Genomic DNA, 27,180 nt, shown 5'->3' on the forward strand with positions numbered 1-27,180 from the left:
ACCTCTCATGACCAATTACTTACAGTACACTGCCTCCACTAATCTGACACTGTGATGTGGCCGGACTCTCTTTCACACTCAGAAATAATAGAACTCTACAGACGTCAATATCTTGCACTCCTAAATTGTGTGGTATTCCACTGAATTGACTTAGCCGAAAAAGAGAGAGAAAAAAGAAAGATATATATTTATAAAAAGAAGAGGGTGCTTACAGTGCACTTCAGAGTGGCCCTGTCTTAAATGGGACCCCTTGTGTCTGTGTCACAGCTCCCTTCGTTAAGGGGCTGACTGTAGCTTGTAGTCACCACAGGCATCATTAGCCCTGTGTGAAACCGCAGACTGAAACCCATTCTTCATCTGCCTGTCTGCCGCCTCGACATCCACACGAGGACCCCTCTCCGATGGCAGAGCGGTGAGAGGGAGTCCGGCACCACTGTCAGACACACGGGCGAGCTGATAGGGGAGGAAATTCGGAATGTGGCTACTTCAGTGTAAATGTATTCAGCAGCCCCTCTGAATTGGTTTCTATGAAGGTTATAGTGGATATATTTTTGGAAGGTGGATTAGGCTACCTGAACAGTACATTGGTAATGTCTCCCAGGGGCTCACTAGGTCAGTTCAACACTGCTCTCTGAGAGTGGAGGGGATTACCAAAATTGAGCAGTAGAGTGTACTATCCAAACTGTACTATATTTACAGTGCAGCGCATAACCATGAAATATACACTGACCAGTGTTAAACAGTGTCTTGGGATACTGTCATTTGAATCAGCTGAGGATATTGTCAAGCGCTCAACATCAGAGCTGCTGTTGGGGCTTGATAACCCTGAGGAAGATCGTATCCATCTCAATGAGATCAAATGATGGAAATTAATGCATATATGACCTAAGTTAGGGGTATAATGCTCTTTGTAGAATTCAAAGCAGACTTCTTTTCCCCGTTCTGTACTGCCCTCTATTGGAAAGCACTATTTAAAATGAGACGGAAACTGGAATATACACTGACGTGACTCAAATATTTGACAGATGTATGGTAGGTGGGAGAAAAATACAAATGAAAAAATGATATAAATGTTGGTTCTTGATCAAAATAGTAGATACATGAGTAAGATTACTCATATTGTGAAAGTGAGTAAAATGACATGAATTTAAACTTTATTTACTTTGTGGGAAAAAATCAGAAAAGTGTTTTTAAACAATGACACTCGATTGGGCAAACTAAACAAATTAATACACTGTAAATGAGGACAGAAAAAAGCTTTAAACCAATACAAATCTGAAGCCCTATACTGGATGTTGAACAAAGAATTCACTTGGCAGGGAATGAAATAGCCAACAAGATGTACAAAGAGTAATTCAACATAGGATGGAAAAAAATTCAAGAGACATATTTTAGGGAAATAATTCAAAAAACATTCCAACAATATCTGGCAAACTGAACAGACACCCATGGGATCATGTTTGCAATTCCTGCTGTTCTTTGTTAAGGTTATTTCTGAACACACTCAATGAACAACAGCTCTCTTGTCACATGAACTATGCATTACTTTCATTACGGTCATTTATTTTGTTAAGACAATTCTCAAGTTTCAGTTATTTTGGAAGGTGAAAAGAAGTGAATAGGCCGTCCGTCCTGGTCTTGTGGAATGGTCTCAGGGTTTGAGTGCTCTGGTTCAGTGAGCGAAGGACAGCTTTGGCTCTCACTCATCCTTCCTTTCTCAGCTGCTCGTGGCTAAGCAGCCACTGTTTCAGATGGTTTCCCTTGCCACGCATGTATGGTCCACTCTGGCCACTGCTGGTGATGACCCGGTGGCAGGGGACAAGGAGAGGAACCTAGTGCCAGAAAGGTATTCAGTTACCAGCAACGAGTAACAACGGAACCATTTTAAACTTAATCAGAAGAAGTACATGAGAATCATGTTACTCCTGTTGTTAGGTCACTGTAGCCTTTAAGAGACACTGTGCTGTGGTGTACAAAATGTAATACAAATGCGATCCTATTGTCTTCAGCTTTGATAACAAAGAGAGTCGCTGAACCTGACTCTCACCCAAGGAAAAAGAAAGAAGTCTCCAGAACGTGACACGGTGTGAAAACATGAATCTACGGTACACAATTTTCATGTTTCTTTACCGCAGTCATATTGTTTCATGTATTCATGAAGCCATAACTGTCAAGCTTGATACTCAATAGATCCACATTGAGAATAGCTGCTCAGTCTTTGGATGGACATAAATGTTTTTTGCTCTTTAATAGTATAAAGCAAAGCAGCAATCAAAAATTAATGGGCAAAAACACCAGCAGGATGAATATTCAATGGAGAGGGTGTCAACATTAAGATGTGATAACCCTGTGATCATTAAAAAGAGGGAGTCAGTGGAGCGCTTATGCTTGTTGCAGTCGGCTGCCAGGGGGGTCCTGAGTTCTTTGTAAACTAAATGGCTGGAGAAGGATTAAACAAGCAGGCAGAAATCCCTCCTCTGGTTGTGAATTTAGGGATAAGAATAGAAGCAAGGGGTCGAGGACAAGATAATTACCATTGTTTATTTTCACAGGAAAAAGTCTAAAAATATTGTATTTGCAAAATGCTGTTTATACTCTGTCTAGTTACGCCCCCGTATAGTATATAGCGGTTATTGCTTAATAGATGTTGCCTCCTTGCAAGGTCGGTTGTCATGGTGTGATGGCTGTACCACTCCTTCCTTTAGAGCTGTACAGCAGAAGGAAATCCAATGTGGTTTCAGCTCAAATCCATCATTAAACCCACTACCATATCAAGAGCAATAAAACTTTTCAACCCTTAGATTAACCTTGCAGACAGCAAGGTACTGCCAGAATACTCTGATCAATACTGGGTTCCCTAGGTTTGGAGTGAAGGCAGGCAACCCTCAAGGCCTTTGGATCTGCCTGTTCACCTGGGGAAAGAGCACTACACTCGGCTTATCAATACTCAAATCCTGGTAAGGAAGTGCCACGGTGAGGCGGGAATCAATACCGCGCTGAGCTTTCCACAGCTGAAGCCCAAGTGTATCAGCACCACTGACAGGTAATTGACACTGACAATCTGATTCTACAGTACAGCTGAATCATGAGCCTAAAAGAGCCCTGCTGTGAAATATGTGCCAGAATGCTTTCACTGAAACATGATCTTGTGCAAATGTATGTCTACTGCATATTTTTGAAATAACTCCAAATATAAAAAAGAAAAAACAAATATATACATTATTTATTCAGATCCTAATAACCGTTAATACACACTTTCAACTGTTTGCTAAGTGTTACCCAGTGTTCACACAACAACTATGAAAAATTGCCAAGGCAAATAATCCTTTGGCATAAGTGATTACTGTGCATATGTGCCTACACTAAACAATACATGCTCGTGTGCGTGCGTGCGTGTCTGCCTAGTTCCGGAACAGTGGAGGCAGGTAGTGTTCTGTTTGACACGCCACACCAGTAGTGCCCACAGCGCTACATGGGCAGAGCTAAACGGGCTTTGATCAAATGGTTTGATCAAAAGGAGACACAACTTGCCCTCTAGCCCTCCATTTTGTACAGAGTGAATGAATCATTGGGAAAAACACAGCAAGCATGTTCCCTAAAAGAGACAATTGTGGTTTTACCACATAGGAGAGGCCCCAGAAACTTAAGGTTGCCAGTAGAGATCCTAAGAGTTGGGGTGGCTCAGTGTGGGATTCTTAGGATTATATTATCATGCAACTTTTATAATGAATGTATATCCCAGGTAGATTTTGCGGTTATTTACTTAACACCCTGATCTTCATTAGCAGAAACAACAACACGTTTAGCTCTGGTTGAAGCCCTTGTGTTGAGCTTGCCTGGAGAACCTGAGGTGCCTGTCACATAAGAGTTGGGCCAACTAACCGGGTTCCTCCTCATGGCTCCTCCCACAGCTCGGGAGGCTCTTGGGTTGCCCGCCATCTCAGCCAGGCGCTTGTACGACACCGTCTCTCCCATTTTCACGTCCCTCAGAAGAGTTTGCAACACTCGGCTGGTGAATGTATCTACACAGAGAGGAGGAGGAGGAGGAGGAAGAGAGGACAGGAGAGGAGTGGAGGAGAGATATGGAAAAATAAAGGAGGGAAAAAAACAAGGACTAGCATTTATTGAAATCAGTCACACACAGAACTACTGGAGTGAGTTCTCCAGTGGCTCACAGACACTCACAGTGAAGTAGCATATTGACTACGTCTCCTTGAGATATGTGGTACCTATGAACATAATAAATGTATTGTACCCACTCAAAATGGCTTCAACTGGACAGTATAAGCTGTAGCCTGACATTTCATGGGGCACAAGAAACCAAATGGATTTTCATGAATCGTCCTTGCTCGCCTTAATTCGTTCTTTGGAGAGATTATTGAACGTCTACAGAAATAATGAAATACCTCAATTTGACCTTAAAAATAGCACTTTAACATGGTGCTCGGTTTGGTATGAGAACATTATTTCCAAAGCAGAAAAATCTAGGTTATGCAAGGAAAGGTCACAGCTAAAATTAAAAAGTTCGCTCTTTCATTTAAAAGGATTAAGAGAGGCCAAAAAGACTGCAAATGTGCTCCAGATTTTTAATAAAAATAATTTGAATGTTGCATACCATTTGTGGCAGTGGGATGACTTTGAGGTTAATCAGACCAATTTGTCCTTTTAATTGCTTTCTATTCAGAGTAGATTCATTATATCATCTTCTCTTAAATGGTGGAATTCACCGAATCATCTGCAGCTTAGCAGACCATATTAACGGCTTTGATTTCATTAGCACGTCGGTAGAGGCATTATCTTTTACTGTACAACCACCAGACACCGGCTGAAAGGCATGTTTGGATAACCAAGATCACAGTGAAAAAGAAATCTACCACATTTGGAGCAAACCTCGTCTATCCTGGAGAAAAGCTGACGCGTTGAGAGCGCCGTTCTGTATCTGTGTGGTTGAAAACCACCTTTGTACGGTGGATTCCGGAACAAAGATCGTGTTATCGTGCGAGAAGATTCCTCAAGTCTGCTTCACCCACACCCGGTCATGAAAATTCAATTAGTGATCTCCCATTCTCTCTCATTTGCATGGTCTCAGAGAGCACATGACAAGTGATCTATGTGAAATCACTCTAAATTGGCATTGTGTGAAAACATGTCACCCCCCCCCCCCCGGTCTCTTCTCTTCTACAGAGTGAACATCTTTCGCTCCCCAGGCTCCCTACCTTATAGTCACTCTCCCACACCAAGCCACGTGAACAAGGCAATTTGCCTAAACTGGGGGGAATAAGTGTAAAACCTAAAGGGGGTAGATTTGATTGATGCACACCCATGTGGGTTCCTTGTCTTGAACAAGGCCCGTAGGTACGGTTTAATAATTTTTCAGGTAATAATCACGCTGTCAACGAGAGGGCTGATGGCTTCTTGCACAGACTTAATGCTATGCGATATACCCTTATCAAAATTGTTCTTATACATTATTCCTGCTCATGCAGCATGGATTTGGCCACGTGGGGCATGTGGTGCATATTGATATCACAGTGATGCTCATGACAAAACGACAACGCGCAGGAACAGATAGGGACTGCGGGTTTGACAAATCCCTGTCGATGCACACATTATTGAAAACCCTCTCAAAGTCATGGTGCCACTCTCTGCTCAAACACCATTGGGCTATGCCACAAACAAAACAGCACGAGGCCGTGGCTGTTGCTTCGAACAGCTACCCGCTGGGTTAAAAGTACGGTCTGGTTCTTCAGACATATGTAAGTGTGGGTGGTTTAACTGTGAGTGTGGAGGTTAGAGAAGTCTGCTCCAAGCACAGCTGAACCGGGGGAATTCAAGCGGGTCACTTTATGTGACCTGGGATGATTTCCAGAGCGGTCCCTCAGCCCCATACTTCATATAGGGCTTAATATGCTGCGTCTGGGGTCAGGACCCTCTTTAGATAGGGGAGCACCAGTGTCAATTGTTTAAATAAAAGTTGAGGGGGGACCACTTACAGGTTTACGGACCTCCCGTAATTATGTCACAGGTCATTACCTTCCAGCAGGCTAGGAGGCCAGGCTACAGGAGAGACCAGATTGGCCGGCGGCTGAAATCGATGGGCAGAAATGGATCCCACGATTATGAACATATTGATGGGGTGTGTACTTCCCAGATTCGCCACGTCAAAGAAGAAATCGAATCGTTCATGGTTCTTCGCGGACGATCTCTTTGAACCGGCGATCTGATCCGATATCCCAAATAGCGGGGACCACATGGTCCCGACTGACGGGGACATTTCCCTTTGCGGCTGACATCCGCCCACTGCGGGTAGTTGCGAGAGCACAACACGAGAGTGGAAGAAGCGGCTTCCTCATTATCCAGCGGGCCTAATGGGAGGGGAGGCTTTGACTCCCAGTCAACGGGTCTCTCGAGTCCGGATGGATCCACCCTTTTGAAGGCTGACGGGGGTGCTGATGACTCTCTGATTATTCGATAGGCTGAAAACGTTCATTTCCCTAATTCCTCTCCACATCACAGGGGCGAGTCGTGGTGAGTGTCTCATCTCGCCCTGCGCTGTGCACAGGGGGAGGTTCACTCTCCTGCAGGAACTCAGTCTATTGGGGCTTTGAAGCCCGTACCCTCCTCCTCCCCACTCTCACAGGCCCTGCCCTCCCCCCTATCTCCACAGCTCTGTTTCCCCCTATCCCCACCCCCACCATACCAACCCCCACACACACACCCCCTGCCTACCGCCCCCCCCCCCACCCCCTCCCGCCACAACCCTTCCCTGCACATTCCCCATGCCGCTTACCCAGACTAAGATCCCCCTCCACTGTTACATATGGATGTTTTATTAATGAGATGAGAAGATGCATTGTTTCTAAGAAGGTTTGTGTTTTCGAGGAGTTGCGCGTGCACGCACGCACACACAAACAAACAAACATGCACTCGCACGCAAGCACGCAACCTCCTTTCCTACCTCGGACGACCAAAGAGGCGTGTGTGTGTGATGTGTTTAGCGACGGTGAACGCTGAAGGAGAACGGGCCTCACATCTCCTCTCGTGTCACCTCGCTGCAGTGCTATCCAGTGACAGCTCGTATGAAAAGCTTCTTGTTTTGTCAGAAGCGAGGAAACAAGACACAGGAGCACATGAGGAGGTCGTGACAAGACTGCGTGGCATGCTGCAGAAGAAACATCCAGAATCTCTCGATCACAACACATTAGGCAACAACTACAACAACAAAAAGTTGGTTGTCAGAAATTGCAATGACCTGATTAAACTTGTTTTTTTTGTCTTATTCCCACTGTGGTACAATGACAGAAGCAATTAATTCAGGGGTTACAAAGCCTCCTGTAATTCTTACCCAACGTATAATAAGACAGTAGACAATGTAGAGATCCTGCAAATCACCCCAAATAAAATTATAGAATTGTCTTTCCTTGGAACAAATCCTCCGGACGTACGAATTGAACATAGCTACCCCAGCATGGCCTGTGGTTTTAACTGCTGAGAGCTCCATATCCCTATGCCTCGTATTCATGCAGCCACTCAACAACAGACGAGGGAGAGAGCTGGAGCGCAGCACAATCACCTATTCAGATCAGGTACTAATGAAGAATTCCATCTATCCTGAAATTTAATTAAAACCCCAAAGACTTCAGATGAGATGCGATTTGAAAGAGCCCGGGGCGGGTACACAAGCACTTGGTGGCGAAGGGAATCACGCTGAAAGTTGATATCGTAATTGGTCCTGATGTATTTTCTGCATTGCCTTTGCGGGAGCGTGGGACTCGTAGCTGTATACAGGGTCTCGGCGGACTACCTGCTCATTGAAAATGCCATCACTCAAGTACTGTGGATCTGCATGAAATTAGAGAGCAGCCACAGCCTGATTGCAGAGGAAGAGAAGCACAGTTGTCAAATACATACATTAGGGTGTTTCTTTTTCTGTGTTCGTTTTCACCTTAAATGCCTTTGTCCTGTTTGAGAAGTAAAAACAAGAAATCTCTTTTTTCCTGTCTAAGGAAATGTGCCTATAGTATTCTTTCAAAAACGATTTAAATCCTAGATGTTTTTTTTAAGTGAATTATCTTTCTATCTTAAAAAAAAAAAGAAATACAACAAGAACCTCTACAAAATGGTGCATTTTACTCAAATGACCATCTTATTCAATAATAAACTATGGTGTCACAACTTCTGGTTGAAAGGACACTAATTGTCCATTCTTCCCCTGTCCACTGCAGTAGGTGACTGGTCAAGCCAACAAAAAGCTCATTGAAACTTTACTACCATTCACATGCTCTCTCATTAAAAAAAAGCTTCCTGTCTGAAAATGTCAAGAGTGGAATTTGATCAGTTTCAAAGAATGTGCCAAGAATCATGGGAAAGCTGGCCAAGACTAACACGCACTGTAAGAGCTACAGATTACTGAACCAAGTTACAGCTCTGTGTTCTGTGCTCTCTCTTTCGCTCCTTCTCCTTCTCCCTCCCTCCCTCCCTCCCTCCCTCCCTCCCTCCCTCCCCCCCTCCCTCCCTCCCTCCCTCCCTCCCTCCCCTCTCCCCCCCCCACTCTTTCCCTCTCTCCCTCAGCCATAAAATACTTCATTATAACACAGTGCGCCAGCGAGTGTAAGTGATGTAACTGACAATTAAGAGTGAAAGCCCGATCCCAGTCATGGCTCTGCAAATATTTATCCATGACAGACCTCCGTGCAGGGCGGGGTGGTGAAAGGCAGGGAGGGGGAGACTCCCTACGGTCCACGGCTCCGAGAAGTAGGCCTGGAGCCATTCAACGCAGCGCTGCAACTCAGGGCTGGATTCCGCTCGGCCCTCGCTGACCACACAGCTCTGGGGGGGCTCGTCTGTCCTAGGACGTCCAGAAGGAGGAAAAAGTCATAAGGATGAAGAATTCCTTGTTGGAGATTGATGTGATGTGCCAGAAGGGTGTAATAAAATGCCTTGAGTGACTCAGATGCGAACTGACAGAACAGTTTCGGTGGAGTGTTTAACCAGGAAATGTTCATCATCGAGCGTTGGCCTCGGAATTTCGGACAACTTGATCAAGTCAGTTTTCAATAGTTTCTCGAATTTGTAAACACTTTTGACACTTGCACATTGCAAAGAATAGCTACGAGCAAAAAACACTTTAAATGAAAATGGTATAGTGTGGTATTATGTGATTATAAAGCAGTGGTGACAAGCCACAAAGAAATTGGTATCCTGTGTACCTTAGCGAGTGAACGGCTGCTTACAGGAATTTGTTAATCAGTTAACAGATGATTCTCTCAGTGCTGCTGACTGACCACCCCCTGGGTCAAGGCCAGTAGACTGACCTGCATTTGACATGTTAAGACCCTATTGGGATGGTCCTCTCTTAGCATGTGCATTACTGCAAAGTGGACCTCAAGCTGTGTGTAAGATCTAACATACACCGCCAACTCCATTAACTGGTGTGCGGACCTATAAATAAATAATATCACCATTTAAGTGCCCTTTTTTGAAAATTGGTTTATCCTGTATGGTATTAATAATACACATTTACTTTGTTAAACACACAGGCCATCTTTCTTGCTGCTCGACCTCCTGGTACATTAGTCAACACGGTAAGGGTCTACACGTAAGTGTTCTTACACTACTTCAGGAGGTCACAGTTTGAGCAACATTTTATTCCACATCTGAGGAGAAAGAGTTGCCCCTGTGTTATGACAGGCACAGTTCAGCAGTTTAGCTTGCAGTGAACAGCACTGCCTGGCAGTCTGGGGCTGTGATTTGATGATCTGGGGTGCTGTTTAACACTAGGTGTAAATACTGTAAAAAGGCGTAAATACTCTGAAGTGTAAATAAACCAAACCACAGTTTATAGTGAGTGTTGAAAACTGAGAAAGCCACCCGTGGCCCTGCACTGAGACCCACTCAAACAATGGCCATGGCTCATGGCAATCTCTGTCGGCATGGGTGAGTGCCCAGCCAGCCCCTACTTGTCATTGTCTCTCCTCTCTCTCTCTCTCTCTCTCTCTCTCTCTCTCTCTCTCTCTCTCTCTCTCTCTCTCTCTCTCTCTCTCTCTCTCTCTCTCTCTCTCTCTCTCTCTCTCTCTCTCTCTCTCTCTCTCTCTCTCTCTCTCTCTCTCTCTCTCTCTCTCTCTCTCTCTCTCTCTCTCTCTCTCTCTCTCTCCTCCCTCCCTCCCTCCCTCCCTCCCTCCCCCCCCCCCCCCCCACCCCCACCTCCCACTGCTCCATCCTCATTTCTCCCCTCTATTTCTCTATCCTACTTCGCCGGCACTATTCCCCCCACCCCCCACCATACACTTTCCCTCAGTGAAGATCTTCAGGCCACTGTTCCCTCTCGCCCCTCTCTAGTCCACCCCCACCCCTCCCACCACCACCACCACCACCACACCACCTCTTTCTCTCAGAGAGGATGTTCCAGCCAGTGCACACTGACAGCTCAGGGATATTGTGTGTGGAAATGTTCCTGTTGGAGCCGCAGGCCCCGACAATCTGCTGGACAAAGGCTAGAGCACCTTTGCTTAAGGCTCAGACCCTTTGACCCACACTGAGGCTTCAGACTTGTCACCAGGGCTAATTTCCCCCTCTTCTGCTGACAGTCTCATGCTAAACGTGTCTGAGTGAGTCTCCGCTGACATAAACAGCACAGCGCATACGGCACAGTATTCACAGAAGGAATGTCTCTAAGGCGAAGCATCAAATCTGGACTGTATCGGAAACATTGGTGGGACTGTATCAGGTGGAAAACTAAAATGGTTATCAAATCAATGTGATCAGTGTTCTTGCAATTACAATGGAGGACAGAAAAAAACAAATATATATAACTGACTGTTTTCAGATTAAAACAAAAACAAAACAAAAGAGAACATCCTGTCCAACTTTTCATTTCCAAAAACCTAATATCTGTCCCTCAGTGCAACAGTATCTCTCTTAAATGAGCAAAATGGTTCAATCTTAACTGCTACTGTAAATTCCTATTGAATAAGCTAGAATATTTGGAACATCAGGTTTCTGTCCTTTCATTGGTGTGAATATAAGATACTGACTAACTTGGCAATGATTTGCAGCAGTTGAGAGAATATTTCCCTTGATAGCAGATTGTGATTTGAAAGAATTTCTAATATTGTGCTCCTGTCACAATCAATTCCCAATTACCATAAATCATTGCTGTGCAGAGTGAGAGTCATTTGGCTCTCCACCTATTTTCTTCCTCTAATATAAAAGAATGAATAGGGAGTTGATATCACCGTTAAGGTGGTTATTTCATCATCCAGGAAGAAACAATCAAAAGGGACAAAGAAGGTGAGAGAGCTGGGAAATATTGTTTCAAGAAGAAGAAGAAGAAAAAAACGGCATCCATTTTGTAGATTACCAGGAGGAATTTAAAAAACTAGCAATAGTATTACCTTCCCTCAGTATGACTGTCAAACTACTGGGCTTGAACACACATCGAGCGGACATTAGCAGACATGACTAATTGAAATGGATTTTGTCAGTCTGGTAGGGGCCTTTTGGCCCCTACCAGACAGTGGTACACAAAAACAGTGGTACACAAAAAAAGTCAGGGGAAAAAAGAAACAAAAAAAAAATGGGTAGTCATGCCTTCATCCTGTGATGCGTGATAAGGCTCATTCTGACTGGATGGCCTGTCACGTTTGACACGGCCTGTCAGAGTTCCCCTTCACCAATCATGGGTAACACAGCGGGTCAGAGGATGAAATAGAAAAGGCCAAGACCAGTCCATATTTCCCTTAGCCTCATCGTGGCGGCTACTTAACTGGGAGATGTCAAAGACTCAAGAGAGCATGAAAACAGCCTGAAATGACTGTCTAAAAAGGGAAAGGACTATTCCATGTCTCTATGAATGTCAAGATCCTGATGGTTTTTCAGCCAAAGGCTGCGATACAATTGTAAGTCACTTGCTCAATACGGCTCGTTCAAGCATTCCCGAGATCCTTCAGATGTGGATCTAGACGCTGACACAGAGAAGTCAGGAGCTTTTAAAGCAGCTCACTCTAAGCTGCCCTGCTTATTCTATTCCACAGGCCCTACAGTATAGCTATTCTGAACCTCAGCATGTCATCTAGACTCAACAACAGAGGATCCATTAACTGCTCTCCAGAAATGTAATAGCTGCCTTATTAGACAATGTGTCCATCAAACAGGATATGGGTCTCACACTAACCTGTTCAGTTGCACGGTGAGGTTCTGTGCTAAAATAATTATACTCTAGAGCAGGCAACACAGCATGCAGCGATTAGGCCTCCCCCAGCTAAGCGGCCACAGGAGTCAACGTAGACATGTTTTACTAGAGCTTTACCCCTCACCCCATAATGCACTGCATACACACCCAACACAGCTATGTTTATGTACAAGTGGCTAGTGAGCACTTTAAATGGTGCTTTTAGTCTTCTATTCTCAAGTGCCGCCGAAAGAGATTCCAATTACCCAAATGCTAAGAAGCCAGAAAGGGAGACACAAAGTACATCAGGGATCCCCTGTAACACACGACTGGGACCGGAGGAAACTCCACTGCTAAGGACTGAGAGATGGGGGGGACAGTGACCCTGCATGGATAGCCTCTGTCGAAATTTGACCATGTCAAGCACAAAGGCATTATGGGAATCCAGTGTCACCAAGTCCTAATTACTGTCTGTGTTCGGAGCAAATTACTGCCTTGTTCCTCTGATTAGCGAGGAGGCTAATCTTCACCTGTGTACGCCAGCACTGCTGAGGGCCCTTGAGTGTTAGCGCTTCGTCTTCTGTAATTTATTTTTAAATCAGTGCCCGCTCCCAGGAGTTTTGAGTGTTTTGTTGTGAACCGCTTACCATGATCCCCACCACCGCCCCCTCACCCCTAAATCCTTGACTAAATCCTTGTTTGGTGCCGGAGGAAGATAAGCAAGAACAACACTTGGGCATAATTGACTCGTACTCCTCTCCAAGATGTCAGAGTAAAATAATCTCTCTGCATATCACCTCGGTAGAATATGCGAGGTAAAGGACTTTATAGTCCAATGTAATACAGAACTCCATTCCGTTTTAAAAGTAACAATGAATAGCATCATGCTAAAAGTTTTTCGGATGACAGAACAGAAATAACAGGAATTGGAACTCAGCCCAAACCCTCTGCTACTCAACACTCAGCACCCTGAGACTAGTTTTAGAAATCTCAACATTCCCTAATGTTCAGCTGACGACTGAGGGACTGTCAGAGGGTCCGTCCGTCTGCGATGGGCGGTTTACAGGTAGTGTGTTACACAGGTGTTGGTTTACACAGGAAATGACACACGCAGGCTGATTGGGGGAGGTCCCAGGGGACTTGGCCGTAAACACAGAGCACAGATGGGTCCAGGGGCCAGTGGGAACAGCACCTTAATGAACACACAGCTGAGGACTACTCCTCGCACAATACAACCCAGGGATTACCTAAGGCCACAGGAAAATAAAATACAACATTTGAACTGTACATCATTAACATAGCATGCCACAAAATGGTTTAATGAATATTCTAATACATGGGGGCAAATAGAAAAATCACACCAAGATATTAGTTGAATTTGAATTAATTTCCTGCCATTTGTTTCTACTTCAAAATGCAGTAATGCTGGTCTAGTGTTGAGGGACATGTTAAGCAGTAGCATACCCACTCCAAATCCGTAATGTACTCTCCTTAACTAAGTCCAACCCCCACTGGCCCACAGAGGGAGGCCGACATTTGCTGATAAGAGACCTTGGTGAGAGAAAGAAAAAAAACAACCTGAATAGGCAACACACATTCCCTGTGATCCAGAACATTGATTCACAACACTACATGAGTGTGAGAAAACAATAAATGCGTCACCTCAGACATTTCACACCAGTAGTTGGTATTGTGTACAAGCTGCCCTGACAGCTAGGGTATTAGACAGGAGGGAGTACCGGTAAGTGCCCCGGCACGTCGATGCGACTGTGATCACGTTGAGAGTGAGGAGCTAAAGAGTGAAAACACTCGACCTGTGAACAATGAAGACACTTTGCATCTCGTCCCATGTTGTCCGTGACAATGGAAGGCTGTTGGGCTAACTGGTGATAAATAGACTACACCCTTCTCCTTAAGAGCAATACAGTGTTCTCAATTGCTAATCGGAGACTCAGTGAGCAGGTTTATTCAAAAGACTAATTACTGTTGTACCTCACTCCAAATGTAAGAGCTCTTATAGAGGGACGAGAGGGGTTCTTTCCTCTTTTCACTTCCTGATGGGGTATTTCTTTACAAGCAGGCATGCTGTTCAACAAAAGCGTTAAAAAAAATCTGTGATTGCTTTCATCACTTTAATTACATTCAGAAATGGCATTTCTGCCATATAATACACCCCTATTGTTTCAGAATTATCTATCTCGGAGAGTAAAATCTACAATATTTGACGACACTCCAGAGCTAAATCTCCTCTTGAAATTGAAATATGCTGGTGAAATACAAAATAAAAAGACAGCCCTTGTTGCTGATATACTGGAAGCGCCATGGCTTTCTACAGACTGCTATTATTATGCATATCCAGGTAGAAAGTTAATTAACCCAAAGCTTAAGCTAATTATGGTAGCAGAATGCTATCAACCAAACGCTTTCAGTCAGACAGCTGTCCAGAATTGCATTTGCTAATCATTTGTCTTTTGCCGGAGCATATGGTACATTTCCCCGCTATCAGAGGAACAACAAACAGATGAAAATCATTAACTAAAAACAATGTGCAATGTGAAAAATCAGACACAGATTTATACGGCTTTGTGTCAGGGAAAAAAAGGCGGATTTATAGCCAGGGAAATATAATGATAATTTTGGTTTGAGCCACTTAGGATTTTCGGCAGATCACATGACCCATGTGTGCTGGGAATTCAGATGCACAAATATATTGTTTATATCTATATGCAAATGAGACAGAATGTTTATTGTTTATGCGTGTAATATTAATTAGAATTTTCTATGGAAGCATACAAGAGGAGCTTATTTTGAACAGCTTTCTAGCTTCTGGTGTATTTTCACTTGTCCTTCCACTGCAATGTTTTTGTATTGTTGATAAAGACAAAGCAGTTTCAGCTTTGAATACATCAATTATTGCTCTAAAATCTGTTGGGCGAGATTTCTTTTCACAAAAACACTGCTGGCTGTTAAAGAATGATTGATATCAGTATTGCCTTGCAACATTATCCAGCAATAAAGACTACTCAAGTTCTAATGCAACATGTCACACATGGGCTCCTGTAGTACATTTCTATTGAGGACCTCACAAGCTAAATTGCTTTTTCCAGCTCCTCCACACCTCAGTCGGGATGACAGACAAATTGATCAAATCATTGTAAAATAATATGCCCGCGAAATGTCTCGGGGCAGAAGTCCAGACCCTTTTCTTTTCTTTTTTTTCCATATTGCACCCTAATAAAAAATACTCCCTATTTTGTATTATGTGTCTATGTTGGATGTAAAGGTCGAAAAGCATCATATTTCAGATTATAGTAATCTCCTGTAAACAAAATGTGTGTAATTTTTCAGTGAACGCTCTGGCCATGCTAAACTAGAAGGAAACTGGTTAACAGAGTTGGGCCCCAACAGGGGTTGTTGAGATGTAATGAATTTGTTCATCTGATGGTGCCTGCAGGGCTGTCGTTAAAGCCGCAGAGCTTTATTTCAGGAAATGTTGCTTAGATCAGTAAAGAAGCAAAAAAAGGGGCCTCACACGTTTCCATTAGAACGCTGACGGTCATGGGGTGTAAGCAATGCTTCAGGAGCATTTGTGTAGCTATAATGACGTTTATCAATCAACTATTTATCATTGTCACGAATGCTTTGTTAGCGCTTATGCTATCCACATTCAGTCACATTCTAATTCCACAAACGCTGCCAAACCTTGAGCCTTATAGTACATCTCTCCATGATAAAAAAACATGATTTTGATGATGGGTTAGGCTTGGATTTAAATCCTGTTCTCACATTAGGGGACGTACAGAGAAATGTGATGGAGACTACACGTATGATCGACATAGCAAATGATATTAAACTGAGAAATGATCTACTGATGCGAATCATTACATTAATTTGCATATTCTTACTGAACCTGAACACACAAATTAAACCACATACAGACTGAGAGGGAGCAAGGTGATGTGCATGGATACAGGACATCTTTCATAATCAGAATTCCATATTATTAATTTCCTCACTTCTACTCATTAACAAGTAGAATGCTTTTACTGCTTGATGCATTTTAGGAAAATTGAGACAGTCACGAAGCAAACACATGTTGAGGTATAATATACAAGCGCATTAATAGGTTTCCATAAATTAGAATTTGCCATACATTTTCAAAAGGATGACTTCCTATTTGGTGCATTTGAAAATGGTTTAATTTCCAGAACCAATCAAGTTTATCAAATGTGAATCTGTGATACATGGATATTTAATTTCCATCTAATCAAAACTAATCTGAGATGTCGGGTGTGGACCTGAAAATGTAAAACTGTAAAATTGAAGAGTACTTTTAATGGAGATTTTAATCATTTTCAGATTTTTTTCTTTTTTGCAGGAATCTCAGAGCACCTTACTGTAGCTACAGTATAAGAAGTGCTTGTTTACACTCTGAAGTATAGCATACAGCTGGGATCAAACATAACTTCAGAGTACAGTGCCAACCATGATCCCAATAGCCTTAGCTGACCCAATAGACTTGGTCTCCAATGAACTCCTTTGTGGATAATAAACAGTAATTTTTTTCTTCAAATATTTCAAATATACTGCAGGAAGAATCACTACCACATGCCATCAGAAATCTCATTTCAAGCTCAACCGTATTCTAGTGCCCCTCATATTTCTAGCGCCTCTCATATTTTGCCCCAACTTTCTCCAGGATATTTCTTATGGGATCTACAAAAACGCCCTGCTTCCGATGAGGAATGGTGGCACTCCATCATGGGAGTGGATTCTGTCTGCCTGTAAATTTCCCACCTTTGTTTATAACGTCACTGAGTAGGCTGTTGTACAGTACCTTTCAGTAGGTGCCACATCCATTATGATCTGGATGGTGTGCACACCATTCTCACATGCGCTGACTTGGATCTTTCCCAGGGGGCTCAGCAATGAGATGGCCTTCTGGGCGCACAGGCTCTCTCTCTGGCTCATCTCACCGTCCTACACTAGGAAACAAATCGCCTTGTATTCAACAGAGTATTAATGTGGTTAACTTTTTCCATTCTCATCCCCTTTCTCATTGAATCGCTTATTGAAAAACGTGGCACGCACGTGTCACACTTTACATGTTACAATGCATGCCCTTCAAACAATGTCATGATTTGACTTGATCCTTACATTAGAATCTAGGATTTTCCTTCTTTCATAAAAAAAGCAACAATACGCCTACCTAACCAATAAATCGTCCATTTTTCCCCTCTTTCTGTTCTATATATCACATAAATGAGAAAAACAACGCAGTCTGTTCCCTTGTCTGGTGGGGGATTCCCTAGATAGCTCAACATTATTTTCAATCCGTCATTTTTGGTTGATGGCCGGGATGTTTTTCTAGCATTAAATTTGTTCCTTAGGGTGCAACTCCGATGGGATTCTGGTTTCTAGCCCTTAACAACAGCAAAAACGTGCAGCTTTTCTGACGACTGAGATGGATACTGGCAATAACCAGACAGCAGTTTCTTTTTTTATTTTTACTTTGAGGGGAAGGCAGATGATTGACTATGTTATATGTGAGTTTTTGAGAGATGGGGGTTATAATAAATAAAGGTCACATTGATTGGAAAGGTTTCCAACCAGGAATCACTTCTTCCAATAAGGCCAGTGTTCAACACACTGTGTAGTACAGAGCAGTAAAGTAACTTTGCAATTAAATTGGCTTATTGTATTCCAGCATGAAGGATGCTGTATTTAAGTTACTTGCATGATAACTTGTATTGAAAGTAACATTTAACCCATGTTATGTGTGCATTAGTCTGGCTTTCTTTTTCAGTGAATCATACACCCTACAAAAAACAGTGCAGAGGCTGCTTGCAAGGATAAAGGTTTGAAACTTCTTACAAGTAAGGTTCCCTGCGTGTTGTTCTGTCTGAGTTGAGATAATATCAGACTGCAATGCATCAAAGCAAATAATACATCGAGCTATTGGAAAACCCAGTAGTTTCAAGCACGCACAATAGGGATGTCATGCAACCTGCATCGTATCCCCAATTTTCGGGTCATTTGAGTGGTAGGCAAAACTGGCGTTTACTCTCCAACTCTAAGTTCGTTTGCCACTCTTTCATAAAAAGCATGAGGTAAGATATAAAAGCTACAGTACGGATATCATTACAAAGATACAACTTTGCTGCAGCTTACGTTTAAAAAATGTTGCCCAGTTGAACATTTCACCATTTCAGCGTTAGCGTGTGTACCGCAGATATTTTCTTCCGTTTCCTTTACAACGTGCATCAGGCAGCCAATGAAAATTCGTTAACACCTCCCACTCCCTTATCACTATGCGATCATTGGACAGAAATAAATGTTACCCTCCTCTCCCGAGATGACAGAGGACGAGATTCAAGTAGCTTTAGAAAACAATATAGTGACCATTTTCCAAAAGGTTTACCTGATAAGATTGAACAAGTAAATAAAACAGAGCATAAGGCACAAATACTTTTAAGTATATATTTTAATAATACCTTGTGCATTATCTTTAGTGAAAGACTGCATTTAGTTCACCCCTTATTCATATTGTATGGGGCTAACATTAGTCCACTTCTCCCACTTAGTTTAATCTGATCAGGCTACTGTGAGTGTACGCTCTCAGTATATCATTAATCATAAAGTGATACAGGACAAGTACTCCTCTGCATTCTACTATCTGCCTGCACTTTAGACTGTCATTCTGTGCAGACTTCCATTTGGGGAGTGTAGGCCCTTTGGCCCCCCACACCCCTCTCCACCGTGGTGAGGGTGGAAGCAGGGAGAAAACGCTGGCCCTGCAGAGACCATTTTGAAATCTGTGAGGATTTCCATGCCATCTGGACCCGCTGCCAGTCTGCCCCAGATAGTAAGGGTTGGCAACGGTACCCGACGGTGCAATATGGCTCTCTCTTTAATGAACTACTAACTGTCCCCAGTTTTTAATTGATGTGACATTTGAGTCATTTATCTCTGACATTTCAATGAAGGATGATTCTCTGCCTTGCCATTTGCTTTTTTGTGCTATTTCTAAGAGTCATTTGCATTTTGCTGCTCTAAACCTGCTTTTTGTCTCTCATTAGCTAATTACAGGAACAGGCATGATTAATACAAATTAACATAACACAGTTTAATATACTATGGGCTTGATGCAAAATGAAACTTTTTCTTCAAGTACAGAGGAGTACATAGGCTGATAACATTGGCTTCCTACTGTAAAAATATGACTTGATGACATTAGAGGCCTGCAACCTTTATCCAAATAGCGACATGTACAGTGTGGGACAACTTATGTTCACAGCATGGTGAGAATCAAGCCCAATTAATCAGCATATGATTGCAGTGAGCAGCCCCCTCTGCTGGATCACCTGAGTCATTATTGCATTTCAATAGAGAGCATCTCAATGGCCTCAACATACTTCTTACCCTGTGTTCTTGCAAGTACAATATGGAAAGGAGTGCACAATGTGCTGTTTTATACAGTAGCTTGCAAATTTGATGAATCAAATCAGAATATTTTCAAATATGTAGTTTTGACTGGGTTTATCTTTCCTACGTTACACAGCTTTAGGTAGCCTACGGTACAAAACAAGTTTGTCAGGGGCACAAAGATGTAAATTTGAGTGTCAAAACAGGAAAGGCTACTGACCATGGAGGGTGAAAGGAGCAGCCTCGATGTGCGTGGGAGGAATATAAAGGTTCCACTCCCAATTGTTTGCCATAAATGACACAAGTTTTTTAATCTTTTAAAGATATCCTTTCCAAACAGAGTTCCACTGGTGACGGCTGTTCCTTTGATTGTGAGCAGCATCATTGCCAAGGTGTGGTGCCCTGTCTGTGTTGGCAGCCAGGCCAGATAGCTTTTGTTTGAGACTCAGTGCTCCTTTTCCTGTTCAGTTTCCCGCACTATTTTTGTTTGTGTGAGGTGTTGATTGACTTACAGGGAACTGCTTCCTTTTAGTGTATGGCACCAGATGTTTGTGAGAATAACAACCCCATTTATTGAATTATGACAGAAATTGTTTATGAGCAATTCTCTCCATCCGTTCATGTAGGTGGCTCTGTCCTACAGCGTTTGCCTCCGTCTCGCCCCTTTCCTGTGTCCGCATGCTCGCAGCCATGTCTCCGTGGGAGGAGTAGCAGTCATTTATGATGTGAGGCATGTTTGAGAATTGAGGAGACCAGAGACAGCATGAACGGCATCATCCTACTCCCCCACAAAGGCATGTGGAGTATTCTTCAAATTTCCTACATTGAAAAGATCCAGTCAGGTCTCAGTATACACAGTCCAAACAAAAATGATGTGTTTTTATCAAAGTTTGTTACAGAAAATTAAAATGTGAACCAACATGAATAGTAGAGATACAATTTGTCTAGTTCTATCTGTCCGTAAGAATCAGTGCATTTACTAAGTGCATTTATGGTCCCACTCACTGCAAACATTTGTCATCCATCACACTGACTTATTTACTGCCTCTGAGTCTCTGTTTCTCCTTGCTCTTATATGGGATGCTTTCGTTATTTTACTGTCTAAATATTGTCGAGGTTGTCTTAACACTCTGCAGATGAAGAGGCTTGAACTCCTGACAGGCAGTGTCGCCGCCGCCGTGACACACTGGCCCGCACATGCTGCGCAGCATAATGATGACATTAGGATCCAGTGATAATATCAGCAACGCACTTCAGATAAATGACTGATAAACCAGGGGTTGTGCCTCTCGTATTACACGCTTGACAGAGCAGCTAATCAGTGTCCAAGTGACTGCTATTACATAAATCATGAGCTCGACTTTGATGCATATTCCATCGGTGTTCCCTATTCATCACGTCATCTGGGAGACTCTCTATCTCTGGATGGCTGGCTGCTGGGCCGACAGACATTTTAAGAGCACATTATGTTTTCATTAGAAATTTGATATGATCTATTGCTGTGTTGATTTGATTTTCCGTGCTCGGTCATTTGATCAGGAATGACATTGTAGTTGGGTTATTGTTACACAGATTATTACTGAGATTCCCTTTCCACTGATGTTTATGTGGCTTGCTACTGTAAACTATGTTTCCTTGTATTACAGTGTACCGTACAGAGAACAAAGTGCAAAGGATGTCTTGAAGAGGATGTGGAATATTATATGGTTTCCTGTCATTCCATTTGTGTAAATCAAATATTTTTAAAGACAAGACCAAATCCATGAAGTTAAATCAGAGGCACAAGTACCATAAAGGAGTGAATCACTCTGTATGTTTTATTCTGTACTATTGGGGTCAGAGGATGTGAAGGTGGGGGTGTTAATTTAATCCCCATTCTTACCCAGAGCATGGACACACTCTCTAAGGAGCTTTATCTCTGACAACTGTGTCAAATTAGAGAGACCACGAGCCCCTCATAAAGAATATGTCTGTCAGACTGCATTGTTCCTGGCCTCTGAAATATACAGCAGGAGACAAAAATAGTAGATAACACCATAGTCCTGTAGTAGGACTTCAACATGATGAAATAATTTTCGAGCCATGTGATCCTGTCAGCGAACAATCTGGTAATAAAGCTGACGTCTGCGTGCGGTCGGTTTCTTCTCATCTTTTGTTTGGCTATTCTACAGTGCAATAGAAAATATTATGTATGATATGCCTTACTCTACCTTCATATGTATGTGGTACTATTATTAAAGCATTTGTCCAATTTGTACATTTTGCCAGATTCGTTTGACAGAAATCCCTTAATCAAACCAGAATTTGTCGAAGTTATGACACTGTTTGAATATAATTGATGATAACATAACATTCCATTAGCCATGGTGCATAACTCTCAGCCAGTCCAGTGTGATAAGTACTCATCATTTATCTCCCCAGTATCATCGCTGCCCCACAGTCGAAGATGTAAAACAACTCCTAATGTTCTTCCTGGTCCCCTATGGGTGTATCTGCCTTTTATCATCATTGTCCCTATTCTAAAGGGACTTCCTCTGGAGACAACATTTTCACTGACCTATGACCTGAAACATATTTTCCATTTGAATAGTCAGACTAGTAAATATTTACAAGCATGTTTAATGTATAATAGATCTAATCTGTGAATAGCAGGAGCCATTTTCTGCTCAGTCAGTTTCTGATGTTGGACTTGCTTCCTGCCCGGGGTAATGTTGACCCGTCTATAAACAAAATAACCCGAGTCTCATTTAGGCCAAGTAGCATGCATATGCAGTGTTCCCGTCCTTAGGGTATAAACCTACATGCTTGTTACAAGTAAAGCTGACTGTCTCAAATGTAAACATCTTAGTACTGTAAGGTTATTGTATTGCTGTGGTCCCAGATGGTGGTGAATTTAATAATGTGGGTGGATTATATTAGAGAGAAAAAAAATAAAGTAATAATTTGAAATTGTTTGGGGAGCCCTTCTGTCAATGGTTATGGAGGCTAAGGGACATGTGTCCCTCAGGCCACTCTTAAAAAGCAATGGCTTTTCTTGTACAGCGATCTGAAATCAACATGCGTCACACTACCACTAAAGGCTGTTATCTTCCGATTAGGAACACATAATGTATTTGATTTCATTATTATGAAGGACAGTGAATAGAGGTAGAGGATAAACAAACAGGTTTTCCTGACAATGAGCCCAGCATTTCTGTGCTTGAATATACATTTATTAGGGAAACAAGTCAGGCTTTGCTACTCGGGTGCTTATACAACCACAGGGTTTTTAATCTCTTTCTTGCCGATGAAAGTCCCAGTAATTGCTATATTTCCCTTTTTGTTTCAAGGACCTTTGACGATCCCTTGGCTTGCATCAGAGGGCAAAGTCATTAGTGGAGAAATGAGCTCAAGTGAAGAGAAGGAGATTGCCGTCTCCCGGTGTGATGGGAAACTTTACCACACATTGCATTCTAATTTGAATTCAATTACACATGTTCATATATATGTGACGTAAGGACAATTTAAAAACACATTGCGTTTCAAAAATGCTATTTTTTGCCTCTATCCTCCCTGCCAGAGACCGTTTTCCAGAATTGTGAGCATTTTGTGATTTTCTTTCACTTTCACCGAATGATAGATCGTTTCAGTTGTAGAAAAGAAACGTTTGCTTCACACTGAACAAGACATTGAGTAAGCTCTGTATATTGCTCTCTAATTCCTACTCAGCAAACAAGATGAATGTGAGCAAAATCCCCAGGTGTACCTTACAAAAGGGCTAATGACAATATGTTCAGAGTAATCATGCTGTTGTTGTCATTATGCTATCAAGTGCTGTGGACGGGACAGGGCACATCAAATATTTAAAGTTGTCAGTCACGTACCAATGCGCAATGCTTTGTTGTAGATGGTTGACAGTGATGCTTTGAAGTAAATCACAGGCATTAAGAAGAAAAGCTGGCCCTGTTGACTTGTATCACGCTGGGAATCAGTGGCCCAGCATGTGTTGCTGTGTCTGTACTCCACACTCCTGTGGAACTATGCTGTCCCCTGGGTCGTAGCACTGCTCCCCAGGGTGCACTGCATATAATTACCCACAATCCACCCTGAAACAGCTCTCATTTACAGTAATCAACAGTCTGCACTTCAAAGAGTCCATGTGGCATCAGACGCCCAGAGTCAGCGTGTGTTATTACAAATTATTATTACTGCCTCTCAATTACCTATGTGCTGAGGGTGAGGACAGTGCAAAATGTGTACAGTAGAATATGAGATCTCTGCATGGTTATTATCCATTAAAGACTGACGAGGGCAATGAAGATGCACTGGATGCAGCTAATAACTTGAAAAGACCTACGTTGGTTCAATATGGAAGTCTTGTGTCTCCATGCTAGATAATAGGGGTGGGGGGTGTGTGTTCAGGGGAGGGGGCGGGGGGGGCGTAAAGAATATGAACTACATCAGTAACCCAAATTTACATGAGCAACAAATTCAGACGCAAAGTAAGAAATATCAAGATTCTTTGATTATTTGGCACACATGGTGGTCTGTGTGATAATGGTCATTAGCATAAAATGCAGCCATCATTAGGGTTGATTTCAGATAATGGTCAGCCTAGAAACCATTTTACACAGAGCAAGCCTTTCCCCATTAAAGACATATTAACAGAATTAACTCACATCATGAAAAGGGGAATCACTCTGTTGGGTTGCCCAAAGGATAATGAGCTTATAATGTGAAGTGATTCCTCCATTCAACAGTTCAGTGTGTGTATACATTTGTATTGTTTAGGCCTGGCATAACATTTGTTTATAATGTTGCATTATGAAAAGAAACAACATTAAAAAAACGCGAAACAATTACTGTATTGAGAGCCTGAGAAAATGGTTAATCTGTGAAAAATATCACAGACAATTCCCATTTACCTCTTGACGGTGGCAGAGCAACTGTGGTGCTTCAGAGGAGAGCACCTTCAGCCATGGCCTACTGTGTTCTCCGGTGAGCAGCGTCCTCTACAGAAGCTGCCTCTGACCCTCTGGCACTGCTGGGCCTCATCATTGCCGGTCCATTAGGGATGCTGGAGCAGGTCTCCAAGCGGCCAGTTCTGCTGCACCACATTACTCCAACCCCTCACTCCTGGCAGCTCCCCTAGTGGCCAGGTCATGTCATGGCACGGGTGCCCTGTGAGTGAGCTTGTACCAGGTCTGCCCTTGACATGGCCCCCGCCACTCTCCCCCCCACTCTCCCCCCCACCCCCCACCCCCCCTCCACGGAGGAGGCAGAGCAGACTGTCCGAATGGGGCATCGGGGGTGCCAGCTGGTGCCAGCTGCGAGGGGAGGTATCCAAGGTGGCGGACACCTGTCCTAACTTGCGCCCCCCAGCTCCCAGAATGCATCTGCCGCGGCCCGGCAGACCCATCGTGGGGAAATGAGGCGCTAACCTTGAGGAGAAATGCTCCCAGCGTCGCATTAAGAGAGACCCTAATTGCTGAATGCTAGCACTGCCAAACGACATTAGGAAGTGCTGTCGTTTACTTTAACATAATGGCTCAGCGTGTTTTTTGGCCAAAGCTCTTTTGCTTCTCTGAGGTGCATCGCCACGGTGGCCATTTTGCCTCTGTCATGACCAATCAGCACACAACTTGAAGACAATGGTAGTTCGGAATATACTGATGACTTTGGAAAGACGTGTGCAGATGTGAGAGTTAGTGCACTGGTGCTGAGATAAAAACCCCACAAGGTAAAGACTGCTCCGTAGTGGGGGGGAATAAAAACCAAACATACCAGCATGATACTGCAATGGCTGCCACTTTCCAGTCAAAATGAAATAGAAACACCATTAGTGCACACGCCAAAATGAGTGATTGTATTGTTCAATCTCTTTCTTACTACCCGGACCACGTGTGTTTGACTTTGTCGTTTGGAATAAATACTAATACGGTGCACTCTGTGTGATTAAATGAAACAAGCACGCTCATTACATTATGCATACTGTAATAAGAATAGCCGTGGCCAGCATGCACTTCTACGGAAGAGGCTCCACAGAGAACGGTCACATGTTCCTCTGCTGCACCAGATTTTTGGGGCGCCCATTAGCAGAACAAAAATCACCTTTGATTTAATGAAAGGTCCTCATTTGCTTACCGGCTCTTCTCACTTATAGGCACATGGTTAAATTAAGCCCCCCCCCACCCCCCAGCCCCCCCCCCCGCCTCCCCCAGCCCCCCCAGCACCACCACCACCTCTAGCAGACCCCTCCCCATTCTTAGGAGACAACGTCCTCTCTCCTGCAGGATAACGCTGTGATGATTCTATGATCTGGTGTTTCAAGTCTGCGGGAGTGTCAGAAATCCACTGCAAGGTGCTTCTAATTGCAGATACACCTCAGCACTTGAAAGTAATGAATGTGAGCACGGCGAAACCTCCAAGGATCAAACACTAGTAATACATCATCAGTTCTGAAAAGGGTAATTCGTTTCCCTTCGCCAAGCAAAATATTAGAAGTTCAGATAAGGGTTTTATTATTAATTTATTCAAACCCCCCAATACATGATTTTGTAATTGAAGTTCTATGAATAAAGTAACTCACATATCTTATCCAGCCTCAGTGCTTTGACTAGACGTGGGATTTGAGTGGGTAAATATTGTCTGTGTCGAGTAGGAAGATTTGAGCTCAAACAGACTACTCAGACGTGTTTGACTTAGCCAAGTTGACCTTTACAAACATGTTATTACTTTGTCTCGTTCGCGAATGCAGAGGAACGCACGGTATCTGAGGAAACCTGTGGTAGCCATCTGAAAAAACACCCTGGTCATCAACACACAACATGTATGTGTGTGTGTCTCAATTACAAATCAAAGTACTTTGGCACAATAGTGAACTTCCACCTTATACACAGTAAGAATACGTGTTGTCTTCCGACAGTTTAGAGAATCTTCTTTACTGGCTATGGGATCCACACACATCAGACTTCACTAAACCCACGCCTATAATATCAATATTATTCCTACTTTCAGCTCCACCTGGTACTTCCACAATGCTTCACCTCCACCCACCGTGAAGCAAGCATGCCACGGGGACCCTGTGAAAACAAGCCCTGTGGTTCCGTGGAAGACGGCCTCTTACTGCAGGTCGACCCGTGCGGCCACCGTGCTGCTGACCCCAGGAACGCAGGGGTAAAGAGTTCAAAGCCCAGCTGTCTGATCGCGATCTCCCTCGTCCAGGCCATGGCCGCGCGCCGCAGGCCCACTTCCCCGCTGCTTGAGACTAGTCGGTCTCTCACACCGAATCAGGATATGCCATGCTCCTTAAATGATGCTTTAAATTGCTGGTGTGCAGTTGAGTGAGGAGCATGTTTGTGTGTTCGCGGGATGTAATTTACAGCCCTGTGTTGAATGCTGTAGAGCCCCACCGCCTCCCTGAGTGTGGCGGGCTGGTGTCTGCACGTGGCATCTGTTAGTGAGAGCGCTGAGGGGGGGACTTAACAATGTGCCATTCACGGGCCAGATGAGGTCCGACTGAGAAGAAGAGGAGGGACAGGAAGGTTAGGAGAAGGGCAGAACAGACAGGGCCAGGCTAGTTAGTCGCTTACATGTTCAAGTAAAAC

The 27,180-nt window shown here is 43.4% G+C and overlaps 1 protein-coding gene across 3 annotated transcripts; it reads right to left on the reverse strand.

The window, feature by feature from the left end:
* Positions 1-1,128: 1,128 nt before the first annotated feature.
* Positions 1,129-19,912, reverse strand: mgmt (O-6-methylguanine-DNA methyltransferase). Of its 3 annotated transcripts, none has more exons than XM_062463712.1 (5): positions 19,815-19,912; positions 17,007-17,149; positions 8,688-8,848; positions 3,883-4,022; positions 1,129-1,832 (listed from the first exon to the last, which is right to left on the reverse strand). In XM_062463712.1, the coding sequence occupies exons 1-5, from the start codon at positions 19,815-19,817 to the stop codon at positions 1,704-1,706; spliced, it is 576 nt and encodes a 191-aa protein (XP_062319696.1). In that variant the 5' UTR covers positions 19,818-19,912; the 3' UTR covers positions 1,129-1,703. The 3 variants fall into 3 exon arrangements, with proteins under 3 accessions (XP_062319696.1, XP_062319697.1, XP_062319695.1); XM_062463713.1 differs by lacking the exon at positions 19,815-19,912 and adding an exon at positions 18,341-18,466 and having other exon boundaries at positions 17,007-17,154; XM_062463711.1 differs by lacking the exon at positions 19,815-19,912 and adding an exon at positions 18,341-18,409.
* Positions 19,913-27,180: the final 7,268 nt, after the last annotated feature.

Source organism: Osmerus eperlanus, chromosome 6 (genome assembly GCF_963692335.1).
Source record: "Osmerus eperlanus chromosome 6, fOsmEpe2.1, whole genome shotgun sequence".
Classification (NCBI taxonomy): Eukaryota; Metazoa; Chordata; class Actinopteri; order Osmeriformes; family Osmeridae; genus Osmerus; species Osmerus eperlanus.

Excerpts from the sequence above, each read along its gene's own strand:
- mgmt (XM_062463711.1), bottom strand. The coding sequence starts at position 18,376 with ATGGTGAAATGTTCAACTGGGCAACATTTTTTAAAC. Across the intron at positions 17,150-18,340 it reads CTGGGCAACATTTTTTAAAC|GACGGTGAGATGAGCCAGAG; the intron begins GTAAGCTGCAGC and ends TTCCTAGTGTAG. Across the intron at positions 4,023-8,687 it reads CCACCCCGCCCTGCACGGAG|ATACATTCACCAGCCGAGTG; the intron begins GTCTGTCATGGA and ends CTCTCTGTGTAG.